This window comes from Drosophila elegans, unplaced genomic scaffold (genome assembly GCF_018152505.1).
Source record: "Drosophila elegans isolate 14027-0461.03 unplaced genomic scaffold, ASM1815250v1 contig_183, whole genome shotgun sequence".
NCBI classification, from domain to species: Eukaryota; Metazoa; Arthropoda; class Insecta; order Diptera; family Drosophilidae; genus Drosophila; species Drosophila elegans.
The window spans coordinates 1,615,862-1,639,167 of record NW_024545550.1 but is presented as its reverse complement, the minus strand read 5'-3'; the positions used below and the strand labels follow the sequence as shown (position 1 = coordinate 1,639,167).

Below are 23,306 nucleotides of genomic sequence, written 5' to 3'. Positions count from 1 at the left end.
GCAGTAAAAACAGCAGGAAAATGCAGCAAATAAAAGCTCTCTTTGTGCTAACTGTCAACAGCAAAAGTTCACTTAGAAAAAAACATATTTTTGCATTTATTACGAGACCGTTGAGTACAAAATGTATAAGTCCGAGTTTTTTTATCTTGATTTTTAACTAAGTCATTCAAGAACTCAGATAAAAATGAATTGTGAATTATAACGCATGTTTGGAAATGGTTTCTTAAAAATACAGTTGGAAATTTTAATAGAAAATCCAAAGAAGATTATAATAAGCCCCACAATATAAAAAATCCTCATTTCTTTGAAGTGTAGCCTTAGTTAAACTGCGCACTTTTCACCTGTCCTCCCAAAGCGTTGACCCAACTCCCCCGTCAGTGGCCGTAAAACTATTAAAGCAATTAAAAAATCACTTTTCACTATTTTAGCCCCAGCCCAGCACTTCTTGCTCTTTTTCCCTTAAGCATTTTTTTGTTTTTATTATATTTTCTTTTTTTTTGGTACTGCTTTTCCTTAGCTGCCATTGGTTGCTGATTTTGTTGGCCAATCACAGTTGTCTCTGCCGACGCATGCGTCGCTTTTGCAACAAAAACAACAGCAAATATTCAGTACATGAAGAGTACATGTAGAAAGAGATGGCTATTGATGGAGCTGTCGATTCGGGTTTCACGGCTTTTAACAGTTAGCTCTCGATTTGCTAATTGACTCGTGTGTGTTTGTTGTTGTTGCTGCTGACATCGCCAGGTTTGTTGTTTGAGTCTTTGGTTTGAGGTTGAGCAATTGTTCGTGATTTATTCAGGTCTTCATGGATTTATTTTCAGAGACAATTTCAGGCTTAGGATCCATTTGATTGAAATATTGAAATGTTGCCATATACTTATATTTTTAAAGTTTTGCGACATTTAAAACTAATTTAAATTCATATGTCTTTATTATAAACGAATTATTATGTATTAATTTATCATTTATTTACACTCTTAGTATTTTAAAATAGCTAAAAAGGTAAAAAATAAATAACTATTTAAATCCTAAAGTATCATGCCTATATTTTAAATTCTCAAATACGTTTTCTATAAGCCTAACTGATTTCAAAGACCACCTGTCATTTCACCAAATTTCAACTTTGGGCATGCCACTTCCCAATCATTAGCCCGCTTTCAAACATCGTTGTCCCATTATAGCTGAGTTCAATTACGGATACTTTCAATTAACCTAATAACCGATACCGAAATGCTTTAACCTTTGACCCCTCTCAAACGGAACTTTGTCGCAAGTCAAATGTCGGAAAAAACCCGCAAAAAGGAATTTATCAACGGCAATCCCAAGATCAAATTGCAATTAAAGTTAATTTTCTCCTCTTACATATTTAATGACAGAACACGAAGAAAGTTTTTCCGCCTAACAACAATTTTCGTAATTGTAACAAGAAATCCGTATTTTCCATTTTAAATTCTAATTGCCCTTAGATGTTCATTTTTTGGAGGAACATTTTCCCCATTTTCCGTTGGCCGATGAAAAATCAACTTTCGGCTGAAAAATGGTAAAACGTTCCCATTCCGCTCGACATTGAGCCACTTTAGTCCTCCCTCTCCGGTGTTAATTACATTTGAGTGACAGTTTTGTGACAGGACCACGACAAGTGCTGGGCAAAAGGGGAGGATGGCTTGGATTTTGGGCAGTTGGGCGGTTGGGTGGTTGGGCGGTGGGTGAAAGGGTGTCGGCACAGGTAAATCGTATCGCCCAACTTTTGCTGCTCGATCCTTTTCGTGTGCATTTTTAATGCGCGGCTAATGCGAAGTCAGGACAAACTTTTCACCGAGATTTGCAGTTGGTCAGCAGCAGGACTTCATGTGTCACTCGTCGTCCTTGATATGTATGCTTCTGTGTATATTCTTGTGTGTGTGTGTGTGTGCTGACAGCCAAAGGGTTTCGCCGGCGCCCTCATGCATAATAGATAAATTATAAAAATGTATGCCCTGCCTGGGAGTTGGAGAGGTGAAAGAGGAGAGACCTGTCAGCATGTCATCCATTGTCCTACCGGCAGCCTAAGTGTCCTTTTGTTTCAGCGCATTTTAAATTAGCCATTCTCGGAAAGAGTCACTCAAATTGTCACTTTGATGTCCTGACAGCTGCCCAACACAAGCAACAAAAAAAAAAAACATCATCGGTCCAAAGTCCGTGCTCCATTGTGTCTCCACAGATTTCCATCTTTCCGTGATCTCATTCCGGCGCTAACGGCACAATTAATCAGACGCTTGAGGACACATTTAATTAGAGCCACAATCATTTGGTGGTCAAGACCAGGCCGAAAAAAGGTTTACTCATGTCAAAGGATAATTTTTTAATGAATGTTGACATTATTTGTGGACTTATGTACTTAGGGATAATTTGCAAGTTGTTAGATTTAAAAAGGTTAGAGTAAAAATAAAATTAATTTGTGAACATTTGGATGTAATTTTTTATGAACCTTCAAAAAAGTTGCACTGCCCCTAAGATGATAACTCCCAACTCCTTCCTGGTGGTCAATTCGTCGATTTCAGCTCTGTTTTTATTTGGAACCCAACTGCGTTACCCTCCAGCGCATTAGAGACAACTCTTAGACATATTTACCAAACAAACAATTATCCTCATAATCTGATTTCGATGATGACCCCTCTTTGACATACTGTCAAGTCATGCTCGCTCAATGATGATCCATAATGATGATCCTTTCGAATTGCATCACAGATAGATCTTAAACTCCATCCATCCTCCGAGTTACTCAATGAAAAATGAAGTTTCTCAATGGATTTGTCTCAATCGAGGGATCGAGGCGCTGACACAAATCAATCAGACGGGCTAGCAGGTAGATGTGCGGGATCAGTCTGGTCTGGGATCTTGATCGCTTGTCAAGGGGTAATGATGGGCCTGGCGACGTGTCGAGGGCGTCCTGCGGTGGCTTAGTCCGCTCACCTCTCCGCTCTTGAGAAGGGTTTCACAAATCGATTTCGACCATAATTGACTTTCGCACCTGTTTCCCCTCGCAAACCATTCAACCGCAGAAAGTCGGAGTGAAAAGTGGGGCTAGTGGGGAAGAGGTCGGTGGCACGTGCTACCAGTCTTGTGGCTTAGACTGGGAGCCAGAACAATGCCCCCCCAGCTGCCGCTACTAAACGGTCTTTGACCATCCATCCATTTATCGCACGCGTGCCAGCCGCCATAAACTCTGAGGGTTATGCTGCGACGGAGTCCAGAAAATTGAAATGCATTGCAGAGGCAGCGGATGGAGGGAAGTGAATGAAGTCCAGAAACCAGATTAACATGTCCGATTGCCACATCCGAGGTCTTTTGTACTGGCTCCGATTCCGGCCACTGATACCAGTGTCAGAGCTCTCAACGCCACTCGGAAGACGGAAACTAGAACTTCACGGCGATTCAAGTGCCACGATTCAACGGGACGAGGGTCAGGGGTTCACTCGGAATTGGGTTTACGACACTTTTTTTGCTGCCGCTGGTTTTTGTTTAACCCCGCTGATGGTGATAATAATCATAAAATAATTTTATTGCAAAGGCAGTTTCTGGCTCGCTTTTGGCATTTACCTAATAACTGGGGGAAGTTGGGGGGAGTACGAAGTGAGCTGAGGGTGAGGACAGCTGATTTGGTCCAGCTGGAGGTCATAATCTATATATTATGAATAAAATATCTCAAAGGAGCAAGTCAAGGCGGATGAGGGCAAAATAAGTTGGGTCACAAATGAGGTTGACCTATAAAGGAAGTAGTTTTCAAAAATATAACTTAGAAAATGATATGTTTAAATAATAAAAAAAAATAGAAATTTTATTGTGATATTTAGTAGACTAAACCAACTGCTAATTGGATGGTTAACATTTAGGACATCATTATCCAAATGTTCCACCTAATTCTCTGGAACCCCAAATCCCCAGACAGACAAATGGGGTGGCTGAGCCAACGAAAGATTTATAAGCATGTTACCTGCTGAGTCAGCTGGCCCATAACAATATGTCTAAATTAAATCCTTTAAGATCAAATAACCAAAGCACGGACCGTTTCGCATGTGAAACATTTCAACGCGTATTTCATTTAAATTACCCCAAATTTATCCCCGAAAAACGAGACGAGCCAAATATTCAGAGTGTGTGTATGTGTGTGTGTGATGGTGAAGGGCAGAAAAGGAAAGCCAAAGCTGAAAGGGTTCCCCTGGGAGTTTGGCACGCGGAATTGCGCCTTAGAGTCGCATAAGGACGAGGAGCATCCAATCCAGAACTATGCACATGGGAGCCACCAAAAAAAAAAAAAGGAGAGAAAGGCAAGGAGCTATGTGTCGGTGGGTGGTAAAAATGCGATACACGAACGTTCCGCTGCTTTTTATTTTTGCATCGTAAAACGGAATGAAAACGTCTTTCGCGGAAAGTTTTCTTTTCCAGTGCTCCCGACAACCGGCGGGATGGGTCCGAAAACTTGGCGAAAGGCGAACGAACCGCCAAAGGCACATAAATCATCCGAGGCAACGAAAGGTGGCAATAGCAGCAACTTGGGCGTGTCATAACTTCGGAGCCAGAACCCAGTTGGCCATGGCCCGTGGGATCGAAAACAATGAGGATGGAGCCGGCGAAAGTTGGCGAAAAATTGCCAAGAGCCTTGGCCAATGCGCCTACGGTGAGTACCGGTGCAAAGCGGCGGGGGAATGTCCTGCAACTGACACTGCAGTCCGAGTTTCTAGTAAAATGCAGGACCAACTTTTTTCGCCTTGTTACCGCTTGTTTAGCTGCGGTGTCAGGGCGGTCTTACACCTGAGATTGCGATTACTTTGTCCAGACAGCCAGGCAAGTTGGGTTAAAGTTTTTGGAGTCCCTGTACCCTAAGGTGAGTGGGTGCATGGATTTTGTTGGATGGCTTTACTGCACCGATAAGACATATCATTAGGAAATCTCATAGTGTCGGAATAAAATTTGAAGTACTTTAACCAGGAACCTCTATTTACTATATTAATAATATTTTATAACTTAAATGAAAGTATTAATGGTAGATAGGGACGGTAAGAATCCAATGTTTCCTAAGCTATTTTGCATTGAAGGTCTTTAAAGAAATAGTGCACCTGTATTTATTTTGTTAAAAATATTTCTTATAAAAGGCTCGACATCGAATATGAATAATAGCTAAATAACACTGGTATACAAATTTAAATCGATAAAATCCAGTTCAGATGGACTCCCTGATTCAAAAAATGACTTTCCTAATATGACTCAATAAAACTGTAAAATTTCAAGGCTTGATAGAAACCATTTCGACAAAAGAAGTGCTTAAAAGATGTGTGATAAGCTTGATAAAGCTAAAGACGGACTAAATTCCCATTGAAGTGTATATAAATGTCACCGCCCCCTTGGTTAATCAGAAGGCTCCACCCCCTGAGAGCTGCGTAGAGCAGCGAAAACTTTCTAATGGCTTGTCGTTGGGTTTTTGAGCGCGTGTAAGGAACTTTAGTTGTGGACATTTTGCTGGTCTGGCTGTAATTAAAACGCATTAGATTTGTACTTAGGATAGCCCGGTGACCCAGTTACGCGATGGTGGCTGTGTCTCCGTGAGGGCGGTGCCTTAAAGAGCCGGAGAGTTCGCTACGTGATGATCGAGTGGATCCGTGGCCGTCTTCTGGCCCTTTTGAGTGCCACACACAAAGTTCGACAAGCGGTTCATTAACCGTGGCGATGTCATCTCGCCGGCCAACCAGTTTTCCCCAAAGCACAGATTTCTATCTCCGTGTGCGGTGCGTAAAGCAATTTGCGCTGATGATGAGACGACTTCTTGGGAAAGCAACGGTTCAAGTGCTGTGAGAATTCGCCACTTTAAGCAATCCCCAAGACTCGACCCGCAAGAAACTGCCAGCCCAAGCCCCAAAAACCTTTGACCAGAGCAATTATTTATGGCCCCGAGACACGAGGAAGAAGGGGCTTACTCTCTGTTTGTCTTGTAAGACAAATGTGTAATTAATTGCGCCGCATCAAAAGGAAGCTCTAAAACTATTTGCATACGAGCATGGTAAATTGTCTTCGTTGTCACATCTTGAACTACACGTGCAATTAATAAATCAAAAGGGACAGGCTAAGCCCAGCGTCCTTTGGTCCTTTCGTCCTTCCGAGCGGAAGTCTCAGCCAGGCCAAGACAAACAAATGAAGTGACTGGAACGGAAAAACTTTGCCAACTTGAGATTCTTTTTTCGAGGGGGTTAGCCTTTTCCCTCTTCTACAGTCGCAGTGAGGGTTCCACTGCAACTAATTGCATTTCATTGCATACATTTAGGCTGTCCCCCCACCCCCCAGTCTCCTTTGCCCCTCAACTCGTACTCGTTGCAGCCGCAATCAGATCGCACACACAACGTAAAACGTTTCGGAATTGTGCTCAAATAGCCAGAGAGATTTCCTTGGAGTTGCCAAATGGGCTGAGGTGGAAAGCCAACCACAAGTGCTTCGAGTCGTTCACAGGGTGGAGGGGATTAAGTTTGTCAGGAAGGATGCGCTGGCCAAGTGTTGAGTGCTAGCCATTGCTGCACTGGGAGAAATGGATTCAGAAGATTGATTTGCATTCGAGAAACAAGGAAAAAAAATTGTATATCATATAAAGGGTTTCAATAGTAAAATCTCCTTACTTATGATAGTCATGAACATTTTGACTTAAGAGATTTTTCTACAATCGGAGAAGACTCTATTTTAAATTAAATTTTTTAAAGCAGATATTGCCATTTTTTATTTAATTTAACATTTCACAGGTTAGCAGAAGTTTTGCGATAAATGTCTCAAATTATAGAAACACATTGTCTTCTTTTGACAAAAAAAAGAATTGAAACCAAATATTTGTAATTGACTTTTAAACGCTTTTCACAAACTGACATTTTTCAATGAAAGGGGACCAAGAAGTATTTTCAAAAAATGTACTAAAATTTGTTTACCATTCTTAAAGATGCAACCAAACAAGAGACATAAAAATTGCGACTTTCTTAAATTGTTCGACTGAAGTACAAGAGCTGATCATAAGACATAAAGTCTAAATAATGAAAAAAGTCTAATTTTGATTCCATGTATTATTAATGTAAATAAACTTTGTTTTTTAGGTTGGTAGTATTTTCTTAAAGTGTAGAAGAAGGAAAACACAGACAAGTTAGCAGCCGGGCAAAGTCTGCTTCGAAGTCGGAGGCAAGTAGACGAGTGAAGTGAAGTCTGAGTTGTGTGCATGAATGAATGAATGAAAGGGGGCGGCAAATGGGCAGCCCGTTCAGGATGCTGCCGCCGGCAAGGACGTTGTTTCGGGCAAAAACAAAGGCACAAGAGGGAAGTTGTGAAAAAATAGCAGCCAGGAATGTGAGACGGCAGCAGCAGCCGTCGCCACAAAACGAAACAAATAACACAGAAAAAGCATTCGAAATGGCACTAGAGAGAAATGTGGCCAGAAGGATGGGTGGTAGAACGGAGTGGGAGGAGAGGTCATGTCGTGGCCGTAGCTCATGATGCTGCCGAGTCTCCATTTCTGGCATCTCTGTCTGTCCCTCAGTCTCTCAGTCCCTCAGTATATTCGACAGCTCGTAAATGGCAGCGAGGATATGTGAAAGTGATGGGGCGAAGGAGGCGATGGTCGGGATCCTCTGGTCCCCAACTTGACTCCGAATGCCGTCCGACTTCTGCTGGCTGGTGTTGATTGCTGTTTGGGGTTTTTAAAACGTAGTTAGGCTGCCCGGCAGCCACAGGACCGCAGCATATGGAAACGACACCCGCGGCACAGGTGTAGAGCACCCTGGAGTGCCATCTCCGGCAGCCAGGATAACACCCCCAACGCCAATTTCAATGGTTATGGCTCCGGCACGCATGCTGTGTGTATTGTCGGACTAGAAATGTGGGAGTATCGCAAGTACAAGTGTGACACGAGGCGCTTACCTGAATAGAAGCTGTCCAGGCTCTGCAGCTCCTCGTCGTCGTAATCCTCATCCCCGCTGAGACTCAATAGCTCCTCGTCCAGGTCCAGTTCGTCCGGCTCCTCTGCATCCGCACCCGCATCCGCATCGTCATCTTCATCGTGTTGGCCTGCAGTGAAAAGGAAAAGCTTATTTTAGCCTCGATTGCATGGAGCGAATGCAGCTGGGACTTGACCTCGACGTCTTGGATGGAATAACTTGGGGGCCAAAAGGGCAGCGGCGGCCGAATGCCCCTTCTGGATCCCCAAGTGCAAGGAATTTTGATTATGCTAAGCCCCAGGGTGCCATAATTCCATACCCCCAGCAAGTGAGCCCCCGATGTACCACTTCCCCACTACCAAAATCCCCTTAGCTCGAACTTAAGAGCAGGGAAGAGCAGTTCGCCCAAACTGCGCATGTCATGGCTAAGAGCTGCTAAAAGAGAGATTCCTGGCAAAGAGAGGTCCTTGTTTTGGTCTCTCATTGCGAGGGAACAGCTGTTGGCAGCACGTGCTTTGCATCTTGGGCAGCAGGGGTTCAAATGGGGAGCAGGGGGTAAAGTTTGTCTACAGTGCGGCACAACTTAACGTTACTCATACGCAACGTTTGACGTGCCTCTTGGTGGGGTTGGGCGCCAAATGTCTCACGTGAACGAATGTCTGACTTGGGTTTTGGCAAGTAAGCCAGGAAGCCAGGTAGAGGTTCCTGTGGGATATGCTAATGGGGTTGCGTTACCTGAAGGACAGTGGGAATACGAACAGGTTATATATGAAAAGGTTAGATGAAATGTCAAGCCATTAATTGGAAATACATAAAACTCACTTTAGCAAAAGATGGAAATAAAAGAAAAGGTCAAGAAAGCAATTAATATTTGTTGAATGTTAAGGGAATAATATATAACTATACAAAGTTAGATCAGAAAAGGCTAAGAAGAAATCATTTTCAGTAAAGATAATTAATTAAAAACCTGTAAACTTAAGTTCGTTACTTTAGCTTACAAATCGTAAACTATAAAGTAGTTACCACCTTTCTGAAATCATATCGACAAAGGGAACCTATCTTTCTGACATTTTCACTCCACCAACACATTCCAATCTTTCTGGATCGCAGCTATCATAAAACCCCAACAGATGCGAAACCCTTCGACATGAACTCATCAAGCCATCGACCATCAGGCTTTCACTACTCTAGCTACTTTCGCGTTTTCGGCTTTTACTAGTTTCTAATGACAAAATGAAATTTCGCGGGCACTGCTGTGTTGCAAAAAAAAAGAGCGAAATAGAGGGAGAGTGAGAGGGAGAGGGAGAGGGAGAAGCAATGGCGACGGGTCCTGCAACATTCTAAGCGCTTGAGAATTTCCTTGATGGCTCGTCGTTTCGGCGACGTTTCGATGATGTGGTTCTGTGGCTGTGGATCTGCTTTTATGCCACTTTGCATGCCAGCACATAAAAGCACACAGAATGTGTGAGAGGGGAGGGGGGTGGAATGGGGCGGTGGCAGGACTCTGAGCTACCAGTGAAGCTCGGCTGGACCGCCACACGTCCAATAATCCTTGTCCTGCAGCTGGGGAATACTTCATCAGCGGAAACAAAATTTTACGAATTTCTCTCTGCAAGTGTGTGTGTGTGTGTGTTTGGGGGAGAGTATGCAATGGTGTGCGAGTTGCACGTACTGGCTGACTGGCTCCATCTGGCGGACGGACCCTGGACCCAGCAACAGCCCGGGACAAGTTTTTAACATGCCAAAAACGCATCTCGCGCCTGGTTGGTTTCTCCACGGCCACCTATGAAATATGCACTGAAAGAACATTCGGGTGGTTCAAGAAAATAAGTATTGAACATAGAATTTACATAGAAACGGATCCGACTTTAACTCAAGAAATAAAGTTATATCAGTTTTGGTTTATCTACAGGGGGATGGCTGAGTAACATAGTATCATTTAATTTATGGTTCCTAAGATCTAAGTTTAAATTTAGCTTATGTTATTAGTCAAGCAAGGCTAAAAATAATTTTTAATAACATAAACATTTTTTAAATAACATGGGATCTAGTTTAAAATTTTCATGGATCTTGGATCTTGTTTTTTTTCAACGTGTTTATGTAGAGATGACGACGACTTTGCCACAACTGCCGCCCACTGACTCCCAATCCCTTTTCCGCCGTATCTCCGTCTCTCTGATGATGCCTGATGATTATTCAACATTCGCTCTGTAGGGAGACATATGCCACGCCCCCGCCTTTGGCCCCACACATGCATCTCCGGTCGCTGCTCTGCTTTTTCGACTTCGTATGACGCAAAATTGGCTTTCGTCGAATTGTTGCTTTGAGTTTTGCAAATTTTTCGGCACTACTCCAATGGGGGCGGCACAGAGGCAGGGGGCAAGGAAAGGGGGCGTGGCAGCAGGGAATCCAAAAAGAAGAGGAGACGAGAAGGTTCTGCAATGCATTCATCATCATCATCAGCCATCGACTGGCGGTGCCTGGCTAATTTTATGACTCTCTCGCATCTTTCGCGAATCATGTTAATGAACCAGCTGTCCGTGTGTGAGGCTTTGTGTGTACTTGTGTGGATATCGCTACATGAGAGTGTGTGTGTGTGTGGCGACCATAAATCGAACGAAATTTGCATATCCGACTAACGCCATCTTGCGGCCATTTTTACGACTTTCGGGGCTTTGTGGTGCAGCTGCTGATTATTGTGAAGTTGTTCGGTTACGCCCACCCACTCTGCCACGCCCCCTCACACACACACACACACTTACGTGCAGAGTGGCACTTGGGGAACGCTGCAGGCCGCTGCAAGCTGCACTTGCTCAGATTTCCCTGAGCGCCGCCGCCTACGAGAACAGCAACAATAACAACAGCAGCGAAAATGAACGGACAGAGTCCAGAAGAGTACGCTCCTATCAGGGGCGCAGTTGGGGATTTCCCCAGAGAAGGGGGTGCTTAAATGGCATTATGATATTACCAACGTTTGGGCAGTTTCCTTTCCTTTTCTTTTAAACAATTTTTTGTTTTTTACAATTTAACAAGTAACGCCAAATGATAATTTCGTTGTCATTAAAGTTCAAAAAACTTCTTAGTAACTACTTTAATAGTAACTCGAGTTCGCTTGAAACAGTTTGGGTATTTTATATGCCGAGAAATTGTTGAAGGTAATTATGTTTTCACTTTACTAATTAATTAAAAGCCTTCAAATTATTTTTATGTATTGATATTCTTTTTTTATTGATAATCTAATTTGCCTTTAGTTATGTCAACTCGACTCTTAACTAATCTTTCTAACTGGCCTGTAAGACAATGTGAATTGTGTTTACAATTCTTAACTCGTGATTTGTGGTTCCCCGTTAGCGCAATCAAATTTATTTGAGTGTGGTTACTTTATGGCGAACCCCTTAGGCGAACTGCCGCCACCACTGTCAACAACAACAACAACAACAACATAGTCATGATGGGACAAAAGAATGGGACAAAGGGGAAAGGAGTACGGAGAATGGGCAATGGGAGAATGGGAGATGGGAGTTGAACTCGGACTGCGCCAATCCCGTGGGAAAAAGAATGAAGCGGGCGCTCCGCTCCGCTGTTCTCCACTGCGAAGTGGGACCACCTACCGTGTGGTGGCTCTTAATTCGATTCGTTTGCTCCCTCCACTCCGCACAGACCCCAATTCCCACTCCACTAGCACCAGCACCATCAGCACCACCACCACCACCCCCTTTTCCTTGGCAAAAGCCAGCACTCCGCTCCTTTGCCTTGGCTTCGTTGCCATCGTCGTCGCCGGATCCTTGGGGAATTGTTGCGCAAATGCTTTTTGTGTGTTTCTGTTTGAAAATTATTGCAAAAAAGGCGAAATAATAAAGGCAGCCGTCGACGTGCATGTAATCGAACAGAAGTGCCGGGGGAGGGGGTGGTGGCCCATGGGCGGGGCGGCGAGGGGCAGGGAGAAGTACCTACGGGAAAGTGGGACTCGGATATGTCTCTGATGCAATTATGAAGTGATAAATGAATTATGTATGCACGGGGAATTGGCCCGAATTGGTCATGGTCATCGTCATCAACATCGCCATGACTGCAATTTGTAAATTTATCGATCAGCCACCGCAATCGATAAAAAGTACAGTACACCCCGAGCTTTATAATCAATGCCACGGTAAGCAAACGAAGTTTTGCCATTAAATACCACCCTTTTACCCTCGCTCTGGTTTCAGGAAATCTCCCACGAGTCTGTCGAGATGTGAGTGTGGGCACTGAAAAAAATTGTGCGGTACTATTTATTGCCCCAAAATTCATAATTTGTATATTTCTTTGATGATTTTTATGCATTTTGCTAAATGCATAAATGCACGCTTTGAATTATTATTTTTAAATGCAAAAAGCTTGTAAATATTGGAATTAAGTGAAAGCTTACTAAAATATTTTAGATCAAAAAATAAAATATTACAACCAAATAGGTCATTCCATTCGGATTCTTCTGTTGACATGTCACATAAATGTTGCTTAAGTTTTCAACTCAACAATGGTATTATTTCTTTATACACCTGATAATTTTATGGCCAACATTCATATGTGTGTGTATGTGCGGATTAGGGACATGAAGGAAGAGGCGGGTTAGGGAGTCAAAGCGACAGAGACGATAACTCACTTTTGTTTCATTTTTCAATACACAGTGGAATAATAATGGCAAAATGAGCAACTTCGCTATGCAACAAGAAGCTGTCTCCCGCCTTCTCCTTGGGTCTCAAGATGCTCCCCAATGAACATACCAATAAACACGCTGGCAAAAGTTGGCACACACACACTACACACACGACACACAAGCACAGTCACACACACACACAAGTGGAAGTGGGACGGAGACACCTTGGCTCCTTCGGGGAGCTGGCTTCCCTCCTCTTTGTTGTCTACTGTACTTCGTCTCGCCCGCTTATATGGCAATGTATAATTTTTATTCGCACCAAGGTTGCTCCCCATGGAAATGTCGTCGTCGGGGCTTCTTATTTTTGAGCTACTCCCCTTTTTCTGGCCGTGCAACCGCCGTCAACCGAAAATATTGCAACATAAAACTTTACACAAATATAATCTATAAGCAGCAGAATTCATATTAGAATCCTGCAAGCGAAAGAGAAAGAGAACTTTATAGGGGACACACGTGTGTCAGTGTGTGTGTGTGTGTGGGTGAGAGTGCAGGGGTATGCGTGTGGCATTTTGGCGGGCGCACTGTGGTTTGGATACACGTCAAAAAGTTGTGGTGTAAGTGAAAGATTAAGCCTTAAAATGTGATTAAAACTAGACAATTTGTTATGAATTTTAAAAATGAGAAACACACCACAAGGACGCTCTTAATACAAAGAGAAATTCTTAGCTTTAGAATCGTTTTTAAAAAACTGAAAATATTTTATTTTTTGCTGATATTCTGCAATGAGTTAATGAATGACTAAATAAATTGCCTAAATCTAGGTTTAAACTTTTTTTTTCAAAAAAGTCATATTCTTGCTAACTTAGCGTATTTATAAAAGGTAAATGGAAAGTACAAAATAACAATAAAAAACCTTGTCGCAAAAAATAATAAAAAGGATATTTGTTGTAAAGTAACTAGCTCTTCTACTTTTTTGGTTTTCTGGGTTTTTTAGATGCCTAATAAACGCCTTTCGTTTCAACATATAGGTAAAGACTTTCTTTTTTTTTAATACAAAGCTGTGCTTACTTTTTTTTTTATGTTGTTCCTCTTATTTGTTGTTCAATCGTTAAAGTACATAGAGTACTGCTTTTTAGCCCCACTGTTTGGGATACCCCCAAGTTTAGCCACCGTGGTGCTGGTGATGCGCACAAAAGGGCCAATTCATTCTCGCCGGGTTTCTCGTTGGCCTCCAGCAACAACGGGCACAAGAGCGCCAGCAACAGCACCGAGCAGAAAGACAATTTTCGGATCCCCAAACTTATCACAGCCTCTCGATTTCCCCTTAGAACATTATACAACCCACCAGAGGGCCTCGCAGGACGAGCGGAGCTTCACGAGCTCCAACAGCTCCAGAAGCAGCAGCAACAGCAGCAGTAAACGGACGCAGTGCAGCAGCGTGTACTTGTCATATAATATGCGCGTGCGAGCGAAAGGGACGGAGAGTGCAGGCGCGCAGTGGTGATAAAGTTTGGTCCTCCGTAGTGCCGTTAGTGCCGAAGAGTTCGCAGTGAGGTTAAAGCCTCGCACACACCAACCGGCACACACACCAACACACACACACACACAAGCACAAAGCGAGGCTGGAGCTCAAAGGTAACCGGCAACAATAATCCAGGGCACCCAGACCTTTCGAATGGCATTGGCATGCCAAATACAGTCCAACTTCTATAATTCAAACATAGATCATTTTACCATTTTTCACTTTTTACAAAGTATTTCCCTTAACAGGAAGGTTACACAAAAAAGCTTCCTTTAAGCTTTTAATACAAAGTAGTTAGTGTGTAATTATTGGTGTTGGCAGAATATTATACTTTGTAATAACAAATTTTTAGGCAGCTTAAGAAGCGATTTTTAGAACCGTACGATTTTTAAACGTCTTTTTTAGATAGTAATTCATTTGTTAACAAATACTGAATTCAAAATTTCCAAAATGTCACTAATGATTATATTTAGAGAAGTTCGACTGTATAGAGGGGGTGGCAATGGGCGCCTTACTAGGTTCTAGTTGATGATGATGTTCTCCGTTGCCGTCGTCTTGACTCGAGGGAATTCGCCGCCCGGCCTGGCCAGAAACACACAGAAAAGAGCAACAAATAATGAACAGACACGTTTCAGTGTGAGTGTGTGTTGTGTGTGGATCTGCGTATGTGTGGGTACTACCCATACACAGGCATGTGTGTTTACGTTCCATTTAAAACATGAAGCTTGTTTTATTATTGTCAGACAGCAGCGGCCATAACGGCCAGCCAGCGCTTTGGTAATTGGAATCGATGGCTTTACACCCAAGTGCCATAATCCAATGACGCACAGGAATACCGAATACAAGGGGCATATTGCGATGCAGATGTGTGTGCGTCCTGTGTGTGTGTGTATTGGACCTCATGGAGACATCAAAGTTGATGTGACCAGGCAGTGACTCCAATGGGGATAAAGCCAGATATAGATGAACAGGGTCTGTAATGCACTGTCACCGTATCTGCTGTATTGCCTACTTTTAAGCGAGAAATTAAATAAAAACGTATTAATTGTATAGAATCAATAAGTTAAGGTATGTCAAAAAATGTTATACAATTTCTTTATACAAGCTGAATTTTAATTTTGTTAAACAGACTAAGAACTCTTTGTTTCACCAAAAATGTACAAGGTTTAGTTTTTTAATAGATTTTCTAGGGTTAAATTTGAATGTGACACGATAAATGACCTCAAAGATTACGACTTTCTTAATTTTTCTCAAATCAAAATCTATTAGAAATAAATGTTACATTCTCTATTACTTATCATTCTTGAGAAATAAGTAAATGATTATTACCAATAATCTCAAATACGATAAAGCACCCTGTACGACTGTTTGAATGTGATTAACCTTATCCAATTTACAAGAGCATTCCACACTTTAAAACCGTCACCGTGAAGACACCAAAATAGACCGAAACCTGAGGGCCAAGGACTCACGTGTCCAGTGGCCAGGGGAGCCAGAAGATGCGGATGTGTGCCTTAGATGGGTCAACTACGACCACAACATGAAGGGGCGAGAGCAAAAACCTTACATTTGCTATTTATGAGACTGTCGAGAGTTATTAGCCGGACATGTGAACGACCCAGGGGGAAAGCCAAAGAAGACGGCGATGGACTTGAGGCGATGCCAGAGGATGCTGGTTAGTTTACATCCTGATATCCGTGTGTTTGTACGCCAGTTATACACAGATATATCTTTTGGCTAGAGGCAATAAAATATGCAAATTGAAGTCAAACTTACCAGAGGACTTGCAGTGTCCGTTGGCATTGGCAGAAGTAGCAGCAGCAGCAGCAGCAGCATCAGATGCAACTACCTCATCCCGTGGGTGTTGTAGTTCTTCTGCTCCTTCTTCTTTTGCCACTGCAGCTGGGGCCGCTGGCTCATCAGCTGGTGGCCAGCTTTGTTGCTGTGATTCATTGGGCTCGGGATCGGGCTGGGGCCGGTCGCCGCCCTCAGGCGCCTCTTCATCGACGACCTCCTCGTCCTCATCTTCATTATCCTCGTTCTCCTCGTCCCCACTGAGCAGCTCCTCCTTGGGCTCCAGTAGCCCAGTGCTTTCCTCATCCTCCTTCTCACCAACTGAAAATAAATCCACATATATTATAAGTTAATATGTCCGAAAAAAATGGTTAACTATTTCTTAATATTTTTATTCTGACAAGAATATATACAAGTGCCTAAAAGCATACAATGAATTATATTTTTGGCCTTATTAACGTAGATTTGTTGTTATGGTGAAATATGGTAAGGCATACTTTTAGGCATCCAATGTATTGTAGCGTTTTTCCTTGCATTTTAAATTCATTGCTAAAATGTAAGTGGTTTTTACCTTTGAAAAAATTAATACAAAATTATTTTTTGTGTGTGTCCATATAAATTAAAGCTAATCAATTGATAACACTTCGAATACCCGCACAAATTGCTACGTGTCGGAAGTTGGCGCAGACATCGGGTGCTATGCTACCACCGGCTCATGCAGATTATGCCAAAGCACTCCCCGGGCGGCCATCGGGCCAAAAATTCTATTTACACGCTACGTGTTTTATTGTTCCCCTTACCTTGCCAATAGCTCAAAACTCAGACTCCTTGAATGGCTATTCCGACAAAGCCGCCACCTGATCGATGGCCTCTGCCCGGGGCCTTGTGGGTGTCGTTTTATCCCCCCCAAAAAAAGAATGAACCGACTGTTCTGCCTCAAAAGTAATTGCAAGGGTGCAGCAACGAAAACAGCAAACGGAAAAAGCTGAGAGAAGAACAACTCCGGAAAATGGAAATGTGTAACATGTGTAATTGCGCAATTAAATTGAATTTTTCATGCATTTCTCCAGCTGCCTGTGATGACCAAGAGAGGGCAAGACAAATGCTGTTCGGTATGAGGGATTCTTTTGCCTGGGCCAGCCACAGGTGAGGAAATCATTTACATGGTGGCCTGGGAAAATTTTATATTTATGTTGGCTTTACTGACCTTACAAGAAGTATAAAAGATAGTTAATCCATCAATTGAAATATACATATACAATATACATTAATGCCATTGAGTCAATTGGGTAAGTCAAAAATGTAAATTAAACTGAAGTCCAGTGTAGTGTCTTAACTATTATTTTCTATATATTTTTAAACAAAATAATTTAGCAATAAACTTTAAACTTTCCACCAAGATTTGCAAAATAGTGAATGATTTTGGTGGGCAAGGAGTAAGCTTCCGTATCTGCCACTTTCTGAGTTTGCGAACGAAGAGGTATCTTCCGGAGACCGGAGTCTGGAGGCAGCGCGTGACCATTTCGTATTGGTGACCGCGAGGAAGGTAAGGACTTAAAATATATGGCCAAAAGGACATGCCGGAATCACACCGCAAGGAATCGCCATGGAAATGAACATTATGCATGGGTATGGTCACCATAATGGAAGGGGGGCGGCAATGAAACAAGGCGGTGGAGTGGTGGGGCAAGAACATTTGGTTATTATTTCCATATAAAGGAACCGAATGCTGCAGCCACTTGGAGGCGAGGTGGTGCTGGTGCGGTGGGTTTGGGTATGGGTATGGGCTCGGGTTTGGGTGCTGAACGGAGGAAGGCTGGGTGGGTGGGGCTGTGGGGCTGTGGGGCAATGGCAACTGTGTGCCGTTTGCGGCGGAAGTGCCGCGTATTTTAAAATAAATGCGCGTGGTGGCGTCGGAGGGGCGGTGGGGAAATGAAGAGAACAGGGTGAGAACCAGTTATGGTCGTTAAAATTGTCGAAGCACCGCAACAACAACTGCGGCAGCAACAACACAAGCAGCAACTCAAGTTCTTTTTGTGCAAGCCAAAAAGGCTATAGGTACACTGTCAAAAATAATAGCTTCAGCCTTTAGCTCAAATATTAATTTGTATGTTATAAATTTTGTTAATGTTTTTTGTAAATGTTTTAAATGTTATCAAATTTTAACAAAATATTTTACAATTATTTTAATCAAAAATAATACATGTACAATTTTTTAAATATTCAATAAAAGTTTCAGTTATTATTTAAACATTTTTATAAATTTTGTATTAACTTGTATTAACCAAATAATAAGTACTATATAATAATTAATTTGTTTGAAATTTAACTTTCTTTAATAATTTAAATAGTAAACAAAATAATAAGCTTAATAATTGTTTTCTTTTTTTTTAAATTTAATTCATTTCAACTTGAATTTAAAATAAACTTATTTTCTGCGTGGTTGTGTGTGTGAGCGTTGAGCATGCTACTGTGTGTGTGTAAGCGCCCATATGTATGCAAGCGATTTTCATTTTTGTTTAAAGCCCCCCAGAGTGCATTTCGCACTCGGTCGCTGGGTTGCCATCGCTCCCTCTCTCTCTCTATCTCGCTCTCTCCACCCCTCTCCTTCTTCGTGTGTCAGTGTGAGTGTGGTGGGTGGAGTAAGTGGTGTGTGTGAGTGTGCGGTGGAGAGGGGGGATACAAGTGCCTGCATGTGTGAGTGTTTCTTACTTGTTTTTCGGCAATGGCATGTTTTTAAGCGTTTTACTCAAACATCCACGCCCCCACCACCACCAGCAAAAAGGTGCACACACACAGACACACACATGCACACTTATTTGTAAACGTAATAATAAGCGTCGTCCCCTTTGACCCATCAATCCGTTGCCACTGCCATCGCCTCCCCATTCCGCTCCGGCATTTCCCTTTTTCCCGCCAAATACCCCAACGCTTGCCACTTTTCCAGCTCCCAAACGGCTACTAAGCGTGTGTAGAGGGCACCAGTGAGCAGCTGGGGAGGCGTTGGGGGGGTGGCAGTGGGCGGGGATGGGTGGCGATGGGCGGGGCGGTTGGCCAAAACAAAGCGCGCTTGCAACTTTTATAATGGCTCGAACCAGAGTTTGTGTGTGTGTGAGTGGTATTAAAAAAATAATGAAATAACAAACCCGAAGGTGTTGTTAAAAGCGCCAACAATAAATTTTATCAATAGTTGCAGGAACAAGAGATAAATGTCAGAAGCTGCCACCCGAGGAAACATGGCCAAAGAGATCACTTGCCATTGGTGAAAACAGTTGAAATAATCTCAAAAGGTGGTAAACTTCGATACTACAAATTTTGTTTAATTCTCAACAACTTAATACAAACTTGCATTATATTTTTTAAGAGATTCTTAGCTTTCCCTATGTTTTAGGAAAAAGGTAAAGCTGTAAACAATCAACTCTTATTATAACACCTCATTAAGTAATACCTCATTGTTTTCAATTGTAGAGGTCTATTAAGAGAGTTAATTTGTAAGCAATTATAAGTTAAGTCAATTATTTAGTAAGCAATTCTTATTTCCATAAAAATCTGTATTGATTTTTAATATACATTTAAAAAGCTGTGTAAACTTAATATATCTTCAAAAGTGATTTCAAATTGCAAAAGATTTGTATGTACATAAAAACTTAACCTCTTGTTTATTATTATTATTATTTAATAATAATTCATCGCTATTGTTTTGGTAATTCTGACTTTTGGCACTTTAGACCCCCAACTGGAATCTTCCAGCCACAACTAAACTACTGCTGTTCATGTGTGAGTGTTAAGGAATCCGCAGAGCTGTCAAAATGCCACCAGCACCATCGTTGACGTCGTTTGCAGCGTTGTTGCCTGCCGGGGAATCCCCAGACGGCTGACGACCCTGCTACCGTGCCACCCTGCCACCCCACCATAGATTGGAAGTACCCAGCACCAACGCCACCACCACCACCACCACCCACTCATTGCCATCGCCCACAGCAAATTCTATTTACCAAACTAGTTACCGTTAGACGCAGCCAATATCCCACATTATGTGCCAGCAGAAGCCATTGCACATGGTAGCCTATGCCCTCAGCGGATTCCCGCTGCTGCCGCTCTAGCTCCTCCTGATGCCCCTTGAATCTCCTGATTCCGGCTTCCTTATTCCGACCCGACTGTTGTTGCTATTTTTGGCGCGATTTTGCCGTGCAATGGCAAATATTTTGCCAATACACCAAGGACTCGCGCTCACGTTGACGATGAGGTGAAACGGAGGGGGAAAAGGATGGTTGGGCTGCGTTTGGGAACGGGAACGGGTGGCGAAAGGAGCCAGAAGGCAACGACAACTTATGGCAGCTGGAATCCTAAGCCTTTCGCCCAGCTAAGGGAATTCCACAGCAGAAGCCGGCATTTTAAAGCATTTTACGGAAGACAGTGTCTGCTAAAAATATGCAAACCATTCACTAGCACATAAGAAGCGAGAATTGCTGAAGGTATCTGGTTAATCAATCGAAGGTCAAACAAGCTTGAAAATAAATATCTGCAATGATTTGGTGGTTAATCTAGTGAATTGATTCTATTTCAACTATATTTTGAACCAATCCAAATTTCTTTCATCTAAACTGTTCAAAAATATATAATTGAAATGTATTATTCTCCCTTAGTTGAGTACAAATCAAAACTGAAAAGGTACAGTGTAGGAAATTATGAAATTTAAAATATTTCGCTTAATTTTTGTTAATATTTATATTGACTATTTGAGACAAACAATAAGGCCAATTGATATTCAAAATGAAATATATGTTTTGTGTTTTTATTTATTTTTTTTCTGAAATGTTCTTGACTTATGTTAAACACTGTACACTTTGTACCAAAATAGTTTGGCAAAAATCAAATAGTAAGAGTGTATTTTTCTTGATTTCTGTGTTTTGCCAAAGATGACAGGCCATTAGCCATTGCGTGTGTTGTTGTGGATTTTCAATAAAAATAGCTCTGCATACGCATGTGATTGTTCTACCTATATGTTCTACAATATATATATATATATATAGATATACCTAGCGATATATACATGCAAACTGGCTAGCAACGCCAGTCAACAAATGAAAACTCCCCAGGGAGTTGGCGCATGTTTGTTGCTGTTGCTGCCGCTGGATGTTGCTGCTGTTGCTGTTGCTATTGCTGTTACTGTTGCTGCTGCCTCGTTGCCCGTTGGTTTTCCTCCAGGGGATTGGCCAGAGAGCCGTTGCCGACTCCCCTGAGAAATACATGGCAATGGGTTTTCTGTGTTTTGTGCTTTTTTCGCGCGCCCCTCGCAAAGCACATTGGTGCGACAGAGAGGGCAGGAAAAAGAGCAAGCCAAAGTTCGCTTTTTTATACGTTGGGGAAATTTTCATGCCCCAGCATGAGGATATCTCTCTCTGTCTGTGTCTGTGTGAGTGTGTGTGTAAATTTGTGTGTGCGCCAGTTGTCTTTGGGGGTTTCAGATCCCCTCAGCTGCCACCCTACCCCCCCGGCTATCCACCACCCCCCCACCTACAACCCACACCACATGCACATGTGTGCATTGGATTTATTGTCAATTTTATTTGTTATCATTGTTGTTGCTGCTGCCGCTGCTGCTCTGCTGTTATTTACACTGACACAATTTGAAATTGTATTAAAAATTAACGGCACTTCGGTTGCCTTGGCTTGGCCTAGCCGCAGAACGGTAAATGGAACCGAGTCCCAAAAACTGAAACTGCACCGGAATGCCGCCCAGAACACAAAAATATCCAATCTGCAAACTGCGTTTTGGCCAAACCGCTTTTTATGCCCTTTTAAAGGGTGCCCTTGGTCCAAAGATATTGGAGCCCAAATGTTTACTTGTAAAACTTTTTTTTTCCCTACCCATCAAATTAGACAAATAAAAATGAAACTAATCTCTAAAATTGACACAATTTTCTTTTGCACAGATTTGTGAAATCTTTCTCCTTATTTTATTAAGGTGTGTTATATTCATTCTCTTAATTTTATTAACCGATCTTTGCGTTTGCGTTATGAAGAGCAAATTATTTTATTTAAATAAATAAATGGTTTAATGGAATATTTCATAACTTGTTCAATTAGTTAATAGTTTTAGGTTACTTTTATTCATAACACAATATTTAAATAGTTATTATAATTTCATAAATTTAATTATTAATTTAATTTAGCAAACAACTAAGAGAAAGTGTATGCTCCATTCGCCCTAGTTTACCATTTGTTAAGCATTTACTTGTTGGTTCACCAGAACACTCAATGTTTCAACCTCATGCTGGGGTTTGTTTGGGTTTTGGGGGTCTCCTGGCCCCAGTCCACCTGCCCCTGCCCCTTCCCGATCCGCTCCCCACCGCCCTACCGGGGCTGCCTCATCCACTTTGCCCGTCCCCCTCCTCCTTTGGTCGCTCTCTATCACTGACAGTTAGGTGTGTTGATCCCCGGGGATTGGCCAATGCCTGCAAGCTGCTGGGCTGCAGCCGGTTTGGGTTCAGTTTTGGGTTCTGGGACAGGACGGGATGGGATGGGTTGGGGTGGCTGGGAGTCGAGAGTCGAGCTAGATAGAGCCCCCCAAAACTGGAGGGCAGGGGAAATGGCAATAGCCCAACCGGACCGGACGGTGGGCCATCGCAGACCGAGGCCATTTGCATTTGTCACATTTTGCGGTCCCGCGAGCAAAGTTTGGCAGAGTAATGTTGTGTCCACCCCCTTTTGGGGTTTATCAAAGCAAATCAATCAGATGCACACACACAAGCACACACAGAGGGTAGCACACAGGAACACACAGGGACACACTCAGGATATGGAAATGGAGACCATGTCAGTCGGTGGTCACTTGGGGATTGAGGTCCTGCCACTGACCACTGGCGCCCAACTTACGTTTGAGACAGGCGCGCGGCTTGGCCTGTTTGCGTCGGGACATGGCCAGGTTGGCTATTTAAATCACTGTTTTTCGGCTAAGTTTTGATTTGGACTTCCGGCTTTCCGGCTTTCGTTTCGCGCCAAAGCGATTTGTTTTGGTTTCTTTCTCGACTGGCGAGTCCTGGCTAGCGCAGCGGATATCCTTGCGCCTTGAGCGTCGGCAACTGACTGAATGCTGCCAGCCAGCTTGGCCCGAAAAGTGGCATCAAAACAGAAGCTCTTAAAACAAAATGGAATGCCAACGGCGCAATCGCAAGTAGAGAGAGAGAGAGAGCGAAATGAGGTGGCAAAACATCAAACAGCCAACAGCCACCCAAGCGCACTCCCAGCACTCCCAATCCAAGTCGAAGTCCAAGCACAACCATCTATCAGTGCTGAACCTATTCCCCCGGGGGTTGCTTCGCTTCCATCCCCTAGAGAATTCCGGCCGGCACCAATCGCAGGCCATTCTGGGTGCCTTTTGAAGAGCCAGCGATTCGGGGAACCCATGCCGACT

The 23,306-nt window shown here is 42.8% G+C and overlaps 1 protein-coding gene across 1 annotated transcript in view; it reads right to left on the bottom strand.

Annotated features, from left to right (window-relative positions):
* Nucleotides 1-22,964, bottom strand: part of LOC108149829 (zinc finger protein 423 homolog) — a 31,911-nt gene extending 8,947 nt beyond the window's left edge. The window contains exons 1-3 of the mRNA XM_017277702.2: nt 22,769-22,964; nt 15,872-16,210; nt 7,921-8,067 (exon numbers count right to left, since the gene is read on the bottom strand). Coding sequence (XP_017133191.1) covers nt 7,921-8,067; nt 15,872-16,210; nt 22,769-22,811 — 529 coding nt within the window. The 5' untranslated portion in view covers nt 22,812-22,964. The remainder of the gene's footprint in view (nt 1-7,920; nt 8,068-15,871; nt 16,211-22,768) is intronic.
* Between the last annotated feature and the right edge of the window lie 342 nt (nt 22,965-23,306).